The following is a 13,428-nucleotide window of genomic DNA, read 5'->3' as shown; positions in this document are numbered from 1 at the left end:
TTTGTTTATTTTATTAAGTTACGGCAACGCAACACTTGGGCGATGCCTTCAGGGGTCTTTTTAAGGGTAATTAGCCAGGCGCAAATCTCACAACCGAATTGTATTCAGGGAACGAAACCGTTTGGCCACTGGTGGGCCTTTAACAAAATCCGCGTATTTCAAATTCTTGAGTGAAAAAATCCAATGGTTTTCATCCCATTTTAGCACATTATTGATAATATTGCAAAGTCAATAGCGAGGTCGAGGTCGAGGCCGAAGTTTTAAACAAACGTGAAAACTTCAGCATCAACCTCGCTATTAATTTGCCTATAAAAACGGTTTATTTAAAATTTTATTAAAACAATTGATCCCAAAGTAATGCATCATTTTCTTCTCTAACATTAATGATGAATATTTATTAAATTGAAGTTCTTTATTGTATATGATTTTTTTAAACTCCTAAATCAATGGTAGTTTTATCATGCTTCTCTGGTCTGGCAATTTGAGTTTAATTTCATTAATATTTGCTATTTTGATTATGGAGCTAGTCTGGACTGAAATATATGAGTGACTAATTTTGTTTTGTGTATAATTTTATACAGTGTGTATCAGAATGACGTTTTAAAAATTTGGGGGATTGTACAGGATGAAATTTTGAACGTTTTGATATAAGGAACCCATAGCTGGAAATGTGATGTAGTTTCTACAGCACTTTGCAGTCGGTATGCTGAATGAAACAGCCGAATACAGTATTTATGACAAGTTTTATTGACAAAATAGTAGAGTACAATCAAACTGTACATCGAATCAGTGGCTGCACTACTTTAGAGTAAATGCTCAATGTGACGACCACCAACTTCGTTACATAATGTGCAACGATGAACCATGTTTTGTCTGACTCTTTGTGAGATGCCACGCTCCCCTCTGATGGTATTAAATGCTGTAAAGATGTGCTCTGTAAGCTCATGAACTGTTCCTACATTTGTTGCATACACAAGGGACTTTACATAACCTCAGAGGAAGAAGTCAAGAACAATAACATGATGTCGATGGACGGAAGGGTAGCTACCAAAGTGAAGGGCAGTCAAGCACTTCCTACTGCTGTAGAAACTTTATATCACATTTCTAGCTACGGGTTCCTTATATCAAAACTTTCAAAATTTCATCCTCTACAATCCCCCAAATTTTTAAAATGTCATTCTGGTACACCTTGTATATCAGAAATTTGGCAAAATTTCTCAAAGTTTGTTCAGACTGTCCTATCATATCTATATTTCAGTCCAGACTAGCTTTATCAATTTCATCTTAGTATTCCCAATAAAGAATATTTTTCATTACACTATGAATGATAATGCTGCCAATTATATATTTTTTTCTGTCATGTGGTCATTAATATGGTCTTTTAATTGTAATCATTGTACTTGGGTTTGGCCAAGCCACAACAGGTTTAGTTGGATGGTGAGAAATGGGCATGAGACAACATAATACATATATTTGCATCCTCATGTTCATAATCAAAACAAGATGAACAAAAAGCTGCAATCTTACAAATCATCCATTCAGCAACTTTCTCCACACTTTCCCATCTGATACACTCATGCCTCTTCTAGCATGATTCCTCACATTTCTCTTTTTGACTCAACATCTTACATTCTTTCAGATACTCATCCACTTGTTCTTCCAACCAAGACTTTATTGGCCTTCCCCTACTGTGCTTCCCATCCACCTTTCCCATGTATACTGTCTTCAATAGTTCTTTTGTTCTCTCAATGTGGACAAACCACTGTAGAGCTCATTTACTCCCTTTTGAGTGACACTCTTTCACCCCACATTCCTCCAGCACTTGTTCATTTCTCACAAAATCTCTCTACATTATGCCACACACTCCTCTCAAATACTGTACTTCATCTCATATGCAGTAATGCAACACCCAGATTTGATTCCAGGTCCCAAGAGAAGCAGGTTGACATCATTATGGTATTTAGGAGAGGACATTATAAAATGATAAAAATATCTTAATAGAAAAATGTATTGAAAATAACTAATTACATGAAATAAAATAATTGTACCAAATGCTACATAAACTTGTTATTTTTCTCATTATTACATGAGAAGAAACTAGGAGTCATTACTTTTGAATCAAATCTCATACCTTTCTATATTTAAAAAATTCTATATACAAGAATATATAATATACTACATAAATTATATATAACTGTTTTTATTGCTAATTTTTTTACTAATAAAATTTAAGTTCCTTGTTCAAAAGCTATTGTTGGAAGTTTCTTTTGAAATTGTGTTTGAAGATCAAGTGCTTTAGCTTTATATTCAGCACCTAATTTTTCATTTTTCTGCACACCTTCTCCTCTGGTATACATCTGACTAACATTTGCACATGCATACATATTCCCTAAATCACAAGCTTTCTCTGAATAAATAAATGCTTTCTTCATGTCTTTTGGTACTCCTTCAGCCCCTACGAAATGAAGTCCACTAGCATAATAACAACCAAATTGATCATTCTGTGAACATGCTTTTTCCAATAATTGTAAACCTAATGGATAATTTTTAGGTACACTATCATCTTTCTTAGAAGTTAACTGGGCACCAGCATGAAAACAACTTTCAGGATTATTTTTTTCACAACCTTTCATAAAATATTCAAATGCTCTTAATTTATCTACTTTTTCATCACCTGAAAAGAAAAAATAGTCAAATATAAATGATAAAACATTAAAATCTATATATTAAAAAGATTTATTGTTAAAAAAGAAACAAATTAAAGTTATAATACTATAGAGACAATTTCTAAAATGGTATTATCTTATTTGATAAGTAATTGAGTTAAAGTGATTAATATATATTGAAGAAGCCAAACATCTATATTATACTCTGCCTGTATGAATGCCATCAGGTGATGAAATAATTCTACTCAGTTCTATATTATACAAATTCATTTCACAGAGAATGTTCTCTACAAAGTGAGAGAGAAAGTCCTTAGTGACTGGATACACTCATGTTCTCACAACAAAGAATGAAAACCCATTTTCTAATCTGTCTGGCTCCCTAAGATCCTGAACCCCAATCTTCCTCTTAAACATTAAATTACATAGACTAAGTGAAACCTCTGTTGACCTATCATATTTTCTCAATTCTAATGTATTCCTTTTTTGGACTTAGAGAATTTTTGAGATGTTTTTAGTCTCAAAAAGGGTTGATATTAGAATCACACACAAAGTTGACTTAATGCAGCCTTGCTTATGTCATTTGCTCTCACTCTGCTTGGCTATTTGTGTGTATTAATGGCATCAGTATAGACATGGTACACATCCCTTCCAAGTTTTGGTTTTAATTTTGATTTTAGATGATATGATGGTCTTTTGAACTACAAGCTGAGTGACCAATGTCCAGCAGACAAATCTCCTATAAAGCTGTATGAAACACTGCAAACATCAAAATAAAATACATTAAGTTTTTTGCAGCTGTGTTTTCAATGCCAGGCACACATTGTGTTCACAAGATATCAACTTCTGTTTTTGGATTTTGATATCACAAAAATCAGATGCATATTAGAATCTAGAAAACATGATATTTATTCAATAGTAATGGACACACCTCAATATCAGTTATTATACTGACTGAAAATTTGTTGAAATTATATTTCTTTCAATACTAGCTGCAAGTACCTGCTTTGCTTGGTTTTTGTTTGTTTGTACATTTACAGCGTGTACAGTTGTTTCTAATAATTGCATGTTGATCTGCTCATCTAGGCGAATGTTACTCATTCTCTCTCTACTCTGCTTTCTTCTTTCATCCAACTGTGCACTTGTTTCTCTTCCTCTATATAATCTTTCTCTGATTCGATGTGTTTCCCTATAATTTTCAAGTTGCTCTTGTCTGATTATTTCTGTTTCTTTGATAATTTTCTTGTAGCAATGTTAGATGTACTTCTCTTTCTTCTGTAGTTTCATTTCTCTGCACCATCTTTTGCCTTTGCGATATGATTTGAGACTGCGAAAATTCTTTCTTACGCTTTGGCATTGTTTTTTATATTTTTACTTTTCACACTTCACTATTCACTTTCTACTTTTTTCTGTTATTTGTACACTTTTACTTATGAAAAATCAACTGAAGCATGTGTGTCACACTTTTCCAAAAGCCATCCCCACTACTCACACACAATGGTCCTCGACTATTCCAAAACATTTTCAAACCTTCTGGCCCAGATCATTCTAGAACATTCTGAATAAATAAAAATATTGTAAAACATTTTAACTAAAATATTTTTTTCATATATAATCTATATATATATATATATATAAAAATGGATGTGTGTGTCCCTATATTTCACTTTTCAGCCAAAACTACACATCGCACATGAATGGTGTTCGTATGTGGTAGTAGCCCCAAGTCTCCATTCGTGCACTATGGTGGTTGAGTCTCGATAGCTATAAGGGTGCGGGAGATATGGGGGCTTCATGAAGTGGTTGACTTCGAAGATTTTCTATTTCGATTTTAAAAATGTTCAAACCGTTTTAAATTCTAATTGGTTCGATTATAGAATGATTGTAAACGTTCCAGAAAATTGATCAAATTGAAAATAGTTCATTTGACTGGACGTAAAAAATTCTCCAATTAGTCTGGAAGCGTGGGACCTAATTCTTTCATTCTGTGCTATAAGGGTGTGGGAGATATGGGGTTGAAAGTGGTTGACTTCGAAGATGTGTAACAATGGAAGTGTTGAGTAACAAAGGAAGTGTTAATATAAAGCGGCATGCAAGATTTACAGGCAGTTTTTTGCATTTTTGTGGGAAATCGAACATATTTTTAGACTCATGTAAAAATTCTCTAATTAGTCTGGAAACAGGGGACCTAATTCTTGCATTCTGTGAAAACGGATAAGATTGGCTATAATGTAATTATCTTAATCTTCACTATCGTTACTTTTTGCCCAGCAAAGCGGGTCCTTGCAGCTAGATTCTAGATTACTTAGAAAAACAGTCTTTTATATATAAAAAAAACTATATTACATACAAATAAAAACCCAGCAAAGTGGGTCCTTGCAGCTAGTAATTCAATAAAAACTGATAAAATAAAATTATTTGTACATAAAAAGTTATTCAGAATATGATTGGTGAAGAAAAATTTGAAGAAAAAAAATTCAGATAGTTATTTTTAATCATAAAATATGTAAAATTTCCAGAAACTTCCAAAAGCTTCTGAAATAATATAGATTATTATGGAACATTCTTGAAGGATCTAAAAATTATTAAAGTAATCCCAAACTTTCCAGAATATTTGTTGTTTGTTTTTATCATTTAATTTTTTTTATTTGATCATTAAAAAAATGTACTATAATGTATTATTAATTTAAAAAGAAATGAGAGGAGGTAACTTGTAGAAGTGAAGAATGAGAGTGAGGACAGAGAATATGTGAGAATTCTTCAATATTCCAGAAAATTTTAGAACTTTCTAGAAAAAAACTGGAACATTCTCATTGAAGCATCACACATATTTGAAGTCAACCACTTTCAACCCTCATATCTCCCACATCCTTATAGCTATCGAGATGTGAGCGCATAGTGCACAATGGAAGACTTGGGGATGTGTAGTTTTTGCTGCAAGGTGAATTATAGGCACAAACACATCCATTTATATATATACTAGTAGCCCAGGATGCCCCCTAGTGGGCGTTCTAGCATTTTTTCATTATTTGCCCCTAGTTAACATTACAGGCATTCCGTGACAATAATAAATTTCTACTACAAATATACTGAATTATTTATATTGTTATATTGACCAAATGAATAATAATAATTTATATTGTTAATTTAAATAATAATTAAAATTGTTAATTTGAATGTTTGAAATATGACACACGATAGGGGCGCCTCTAGTGTCCATTATCATACCGTTATGCGGACAGACGGATACCCGTTGAATGGGTTATATATATAGATAAATGTTTGAGATAATAGAACTTCAACAAATTGTATTTCGGACAAATTTTTAAATATTTTGTTGAAAATATATTAGTTGAAATTAACAATTTCAGTTTTTATTTTCTATAATATTATTAATTTACACATTAATTAATTAACTTGGTTAAATTTTACCTACATGCACCATCATGTAGCGACTGTTGGTGCTCCCAACTGACTCCTCCCAGAGGAGAGCTGCCAAGTGTATAATGTCACTATTTACTGATACATACTAGCTATTGATATGTGTGTTCAAAAACTACCATGAATCAATAACTAGTAACATTATACACTCAGTGGCTACCCTCCGGGAGGAGTCAGTCAGGAGCACAAACAGTTGCGACTGCCACCACGATGGTGCACGTAGGTAGAATTTGACCATTAACTTTACATTTCATATTACTTTTTGTCCACTTAACTAAATAAATATATGTCATCATTAGAATATCTCTGTTCATTACTTTTTAAAAAAATTTATAACTTGACTGGTTGGTCTAATATTATATAAATGGAACTAATAATAAAATACAAGAAAAAAATAATCAAATATACATTGAATAACATAATGTATTCAGACAATTCTCTGAAACTATAGATCAGCTGCATCCAGACTGCATACATCTGCTAGCATTTTAAATTCTTTGGCATGCAGAAAACAACAATTTCTGCTACACGCTTACAGACTTTGAGATAAGTGAAATTCTAGAGTTAACATGCTTTTAAGAACTTTATCATAAAATGGATCATATTATTTGATTTATGAAACAAGCGCTGCTCCGAATGAGGTATTGTAATCTTATCAGAGCTTTAGACCATAACCATGTAACTTTTTTACTCCGAAGAACATGGTGCCCAGAGGAGTAAAAAAGTTAAAGGAAATGATGATGTATATGTGACTCTAGGCAAGATACAGCAGTGTAGTGTATGGTATATATATATATACACCCTGAAGTAATCTTGTGTTTTATGAGCTTTTAGCCTACGTAAGTAAACTTCTACCAAAATCCACAAAGGTGATTCAAAATTTCAATGAAGTTTATTAATACAACCCTACCTTTTCCTAAGAACACATAGCCTCCAAACTTATAGCAACTTTTACCATAGTTATTCTCTTCACAATTTCTTTTATAAACTATAGCTGCTTTTTTGAAATCTTTTTTAACCGCTTCTAAGAAGTCGCCGAGACGATGACATCCTAAATATATTATAAAATAAGACAAAAAAATAAGCTGATAAATAAAACGCTTAATAATGACGAAATATTTCTTGCCATCTGGTTTCTTTTCGTAGTAGCATTGAAATCTGTATTCGATTCCCAAGTTTTCCAAATATTCTCTCACGTCCTCCTCATTTTTCCAATCGACAGCCATGCTTGTTTTCGTAAAACGTTGCCAGATAAACAAATCGCCGCTTAAGTAATTATTAACCGAATAAAACTTTTTTCATTAAGAATAATTAGAATAAATTTATAACATAACATTACATAAAATAATTTATAATATTTAATAATGTTTTGATAAATATTCATCAATTTGTAAAATAATCAATTATCAAAAATTCTTCTTATCATAGTTTGCCACTTTGTTAAACTCCACTACGGCCACAATCGATAGATATATACTGGTCCTTGCGCTGCCAATAACTCTAATGCTACGATAGTGTCGTAATAAATATTTCTGCCACTTCGAGCGCTTCAATCGCTTCACGGCGAAAGTTTGCAAGGTATATAGGTAAGTTTGTTTGGAGCATAGGGAGAGTCATCTGTAAACATTCGAAATTATTTTAATATATGAAATTTTCTCGTTTTTTACTCAGATATTGCTTTTGCCTTTTTTAAAGGACTGCTTAAAAGTACTATTTTAATTCGGTTTTGAACATTCGTAAATGTCATTAACAGTGGCGTGCCGTGCTTGTAAGCGATGGAAGCGCCGCTTCCCTTGTATTTTCTAAAATATAAAGATATATTGTGCGATTATTTTCATATAATTAAAATGAATATTTTATTATAACCACATTATGTATCTTATTACAAATTTCTATACTACATGTAAAACAAACGACAAGATTGCTATTGTATATTCGAATATCAGTGGCGAAATGGAAGCGCTGTATTGTCGAATACGGGACAGCCAGATTATACGCATTCAAACAGCCAGATTATACGCATTCGGGCATACGCTTTACAGAGCACCAACCTCGCGGTTTAGCTAGTCAGCAGGGCTTCTTAAACTATGGGTCGCGACCCCATTTGGGGTCGCTTAGCGAAATCTTGGGGTCGCGAGAGTTTAATGCAAAATATTGAAAATAATTTGTGAGAGTTTGAAAATGGCTTTGTGTCATATGTTTCGTGAGTTGCGCTTTGTGTCACTTCTGGTGCAGCGAGACAACGATTCAGCAACACTGATTGTAGTGTAATCGCATTTCAGTGTACTGTAAGGTCTCTTTTTATGCGGATTATTTTTATGCGATTTTGAAGTTGTGCGGTTTGTGTTTCGTCCAAAAATTTCTTGGACAAACATACATATAGGCTTGTTTAGGAAGCCCGCGTATAGACAGTCTCCAAAAATCGTGGAACGCTCAAAGCTCACTCCATTTGTTCCACTGACATATAACGTTTATGGATGTAAAGGACAGCTAGATCTACCTTAATCGCTTTAGTTCCTAGCAATTTTTCATATAAATGTAATTAAACATAAAAAATACTTAAAACTGAAAAAAAACGAAAGAAATGCGTCAATTTTGAAGAAGAAGCTTCAAAGTTTAACTTCCTTTGTCTCGCCCTTCTGTGAAATTTAACACCGATGAGTCATTGTTTACACATCTGGATGACTTTGAACACAGCTGGAGTTGGGATTTCCCGGGGAATTCTCATAGACGTCGCGGGAGGACAATGGTTTAAAGTAGGGTGAACACTTAAAAAACATTCCAAAAATTCAAAAAAACAACATTTTGGCCTTAAGGACCATATTTTATGTAACGCTATGTAACCTGCCCGAGTTAACTCGGGCGAGGAACTAAAGGTGTTTTAATTAACTCTTCACATCCATATGTATTAACTCTTCACATCCATATGTCAGTGATTTGTTTTTAGAGTGAGCTTTCGCAATTCGGGGATTCCCCTTGTATTACTTTTCAATAAAATAAACTGAATTAAGTTTGAATACAAGTTTATTTTAAGCTTTTATATGAATTTCTTTCAGACATTCGAAGTAATTTATTAAGCAGCCTATTTCTTTTAATTTCTGTAAACTTTTTTATGCGGTTTTAAGTTAATTTTAACTCGTTGTTTTGTTTTTATGCGATTTTAGAAAATTACGGAACGTATCCCTACTTTTTCAAGGCAAGTAAAGTCTTTTTTTATGCGAATTTTTTATATGCGCTTTTCTGTAGAACGTATCCACCGCATAAAACGAGACCTTACAGTATTTAGTTCTCTGTTCCATTGTAACACAAGAGTGGACTGTGGTAATACACCGTTATTGTTTTTGCAAATTTGTATATATCTTTATTTTATATTTTTTGGGGGTCGCGAAAAAAATCACAATCATAAATGGGGTCGTGAATAAAAAAAGTTTAAGAAGCCTTGAGCTAGTGGATGCCACACACCAAAATATCGTATAACGCTTCCAATGATTCTATCCAGGACCGGTACCGGGCTGTTAGCCGCCTGCGTGCTAGATATTTGGCCGTCCTTGCCCCATTATGTCAATCGCGAGTAGATTTATAAGTTAAAATATTATTTTTGAAAGGAAATTTAAATAATCCCTTTTCTCGCTAATTTCTAAAAATGCATTTTCCTCCCTTCTGCATATCACATTAGCATTTATAATTTTTTTTCATATCCTTAAAATTAAACCTTTTGCCATTTTATAATAATTAAAAATATCAAAAGATTATATAACAAAATTTCGTAACAGATGGCGCCACACACAATTTTATTTATTATAATTTAATTAAAAGTATAAAAGTTATTTTCTAAATAAAATCTCCCAACAGCCGAGAAAGTTACGCAACTCGTTAGTTTTGATCGATTCTTTTATAAAAACAGTTACATTTCTCGAAACGAACGATCTTTTACTCAGTTTCAATATAGAAAAAAATCTATATTTGATTGTTTCGTGTAAAATACATACAGGATATTTTCTATCGGTCAGGTAAATTCATAAAATTCGCTTATTTAATATACAAGTTACTTTAACGTTTACGTAACTAAACTATAACACGCATATTTAATATAACCAACGTTCGATGACGTCAGGTAAGCGCTCTTAAAATGGCGTCGGATAAACGAAATATTACGAAATTCAGTAAAAATTGCACTGTCGGTCAATCGGAAACTTGGTCGGAAAATACTGGACGAACCAGAGGAATGATTTGTTCTAGTTTTGGGGGTGGCGACGTTCGATTATAGAAAATCTCGCTTCCAACCCCTTGTGGAGAATGGAAACCGAAGACAGAGGGTGATAGGGAGTCTCTCGATCCCAATCCGTCGTCATTCCGGGGATAGAAACGTAAAAAATGCAGATATTTAGCCTTAAAATTCAAAAAGAATCCATGACGTCAATCGCATTGGAATTCGTTACGCGCTTTTCTAATCTCCATAGAAACGGCAACAATTGCTGTTTCTATTGTTGCAACACGATTTTGCGTCACTTTGCACGTTTTTCGCTTGCTGTGAGGACGTGTGCGCTCTTTGCTCCTGTTTTCGCTGTGTTTTTTGCCTTCTTCAGTGTTCTTTTCTACCGGAACGTGGTTTTAAGAAGACTTGTGGACGCCGACGTTATACCAAGTAAGATTTTAACTAGAATTTATCTAGCTGTAAGATTTTATTTTCGTTTCGTTTAGTCCAACTTTCGGAGACGACATCGGCGTTTAAATCTGCCGTCGCTTGTGAATTAGGACTTTTAAACGAACGACCGAAGCGCCGAAAACGGATTAAGTATTTGCTCATTGGTTTATTCTCGTAATTAATTCATTTATATTTTATAAACACGGTCAAAGAATAAGGATTATTTATAGAAATTCAATTAAAAATTACTTAATACTAACTTTAAATACGAATTCCATCGTAATTTTAACTAAAATATACTCTGGTAACATTGATGGACGGAGACCGTATTCTGAAGCATGGGATGTTCGTTCGACAGGTCAAAAACTTCGCCCTTTGACCTCCGACTTCTCCATGCAATTTATGTATTAGTTACAACGCTTTTCAATGGCTTATTTTGCCAGAATTAAATTGTCTGCAAACACATCTAATACTAATACACTTAACAGTTATCTATACAGGCTGGACACAAAGAATTCTTTTCCTTAGGCTCTTTGTCTCTTTTCACAAGGTGGTCTGAGTGCAGTCGATCTTCCACACTTACGTAACATTTAAGTGGCACAATGCTTTGTGCCACTTAAACGTTCGTGTCCCGAATGGCGAGTTGGGCTGTGGGCACGTTTCACTTCTTCCTACGTTTGTCTTGTGTTTCGGTCGACTCGTTCGCAATTTCTTTGCACGAAACTCTTTTAAATGCCGTCGTTGCGTTTATGTGACGTACACGTTAGGGTAAATTGCTCTAGAACGAAACACTTGTTACGACTCGGGCTCGAATGCCTTTTCCTCATGGCTACGTGCGGCGTGTCTTTAATTTACTGTCGTACAAATACAAATTACACGTAAGAGAGTTTCTTCGTTCCGGGTCGGTCGTCTCTACTGCAAATACAGTTGGAACGTTCTAGCAATTTCCGGTTGCTATCCGAATTCCGATTCGTCGTGAGTATAATCTTGAACTTTTTCTGCGTTAATCGGCCCCAGAAGACATCTCGGCACATCGTTCGATGGTCCGATTCGAATCTTTTAGATTTAAAAAGGCAGCTGCGGTGAGCATTTTGCTTTTCTCGGAAGAATTTAGACATTAATTTAAGCTTTTGTTTTAATCGACTAATTGCAAATTTTCTTTTTTTCAGAATGAAGATGTTGGAGTGGTTTCGCCGGAGGTTCCGACGGAAGAATGCGGTGGCGCCGGAGGGAGGGGGTTCCTCGGACGGCTCCAATGAGACCCGGTAGTTCGGTGTCGTTGGGGACCTCCGACCGAGAGGCAGACGACAGACTTTACCAAATGCTTGTGGCGTGGAGCTCTTCCGAAGACGCTCCCGTCTTCGGGGGAGTTCTGAGTCCATTCCACTTGGTGAATGTCGTCAGGAGTCAGCCAGCCACAGGCCTTGTTGTGGAAGACATAGAGAGTGACGAGTTCTCTTGGAGTTCGACGTCACTTTCTACTTTCGCGAGGTCTGCCTCTGCGTCCGCGCTCGCGCGCTCGTCGCCATCGTCTTTCGGAAGTCGGGACGGGGAAGCATCGGAGGAGAGCGCCGCCGAAGTCGAGGAACCGCGATTTTGTTGCTGCGGATGGCTGCGGTTTCCTCGGCCTAGGCGGTGATCTTCTTCGATTTTCCCCAACTCGTCCTTTTCACCCGGATGCGACATTCTGACCGGATTCGACACTTTCACCCGGACATGACCTCTTTACTCGGACGTGACCTTCTCTTACCCGGATGTTCTCACGGACTTGTCTCCTGAACGTGACACTCGATCGACGACAACGGATTTGACTTCCGATTGTGACCACCCGGACTTGACACGTTTCTTCACCGGACGCGACATTCGGCCGACCTTTCTTCCCAAACAGTTGTTACGAGGATTGAGCTTCCGGTTGGTTAGGTTAGGTTAGGTTAGATTAAGCTAGGCTAGGTCAGGTCCTTCGCTCTCTTCATGACACTGTTCGGGAAGAAAGACCTGATAAAGGTAATAATGTTGACCTTAGATAATAAATGAATCAACTTCTCCTTTTCTCACTGTCTTTGTGTTTTGTAGGAACATTTGGGAGGGAGAAGGATCTCCCTCCCCAACTTTACCACGAAGAGGACGAAGTGGCCATTTAGGGTACAAGTGAATGTTTTCCGAAATCTCCGATGGTAAGAACGCTTCCGTTTTATTTTTTAACACATCTTATTCTCGTATCGTAATTTACTGTTTTTCTGTTTTTAGACATACCGAAGATGTTCTTCGATCGCACACACACACAGGCACGGATATAACATCACTGTACACGAAGATATACACCGTTTAACCTTTACTCGAATTCTCGCACTCATGCATTTACACGTCAAGCGCCACGTTCTATGTAATTCCACACAATGAAACAACCCGAACACACGCTTCCCACAAATCCAATCCCTGGGTCCTTGTCCCGGGAAGTGGAAACGCCAATTTTAAAGATTAAAACACTTTAAATTGGCGGCCGAAGGGGCTCTGGTAATCACATATCTTGCATAGATTAAATAGAATTTCAGACATTAGCATCAATAATCGTTTTGTGATAAATTTTTCTGTTAAATTTAGTGTGGTAAGAAATTATCTGCGCACAAATCTCGCTCGTAGTATTGCTAACTCTTACTTAAGATCATTAAAGATCTTACT

The 13,428-nt window shown here is 35.4% G+C and overlaps 1 protein-coding gene and 1 long non-coding RNA gene across 2 annotated transcripts; one reads left to right on the top strand and one right to left on the bottom strand.

Annotated features, from left to right (window-relative positions):
- Positions 1 to 1,140: 1,140 nt before the first annotated feature.
- On the bottom strand, positions 1,141 to 7,361 carry LOC111618592 (cytochrome c oxidase assembly factor 7 homolog). Its single transcript, XM_023360146.1, has 3 exons — positions 7,231 to 7,361; positions 7,015 to 7,155; positions 1,141 to 2,674 (listed from the first exon to the last, which is right to left on the bottom strand). Exons 1-3 carry the CDS (start codon positions 7,328 to 7,330, stop codon positions 2,229 to 2,231), a joined length of 687 nt encoding a protein of 228 aa, XP_023215914.1. The 5' UTR covers positions 7,331 to 7,361; the 3' UTR covers positions 1,141 to 2,228.
- Positions 7,362 to 9,969: 2,608 nt separating this feature from the next.
- Positions 9,970 to 13,155, top strand: LOC111618591. The gene is made up of 3 exons (XR_002755596.1): positions 9,970 to 11,831; positions 11,919 to 12,923; positions 12,997 to 13,155. It is a non-coding gene; the product is annotated as an uncharacterized LOC111618591 (long non-coding RNA).
- The last annotated feature ends 273 nt before the right edge of the window (positions 13,156 to 13,428 follow it).

Source organism: Centruroides sculpturatus, unplaced genomic scaffold (assembly GCF_000671375.1).
Source record: "Centruroides sculpturatus isolate CEXI.00-Female unplaced genomic scaffold, Cexi_2.0 scaffold42, whole genome shotgun sequence".
NCBI lineage: Eukaryota > Metazoa > Arthropoda > Arachnida > Scorpiones > Buthidae > Centruroides > Centruroides sculpturatus.
The sequence above is the reverse complement of the archived record's forward strand: the minus strand, read 5'-3'. Positions and strand labels throughout refer to the sequence as shown.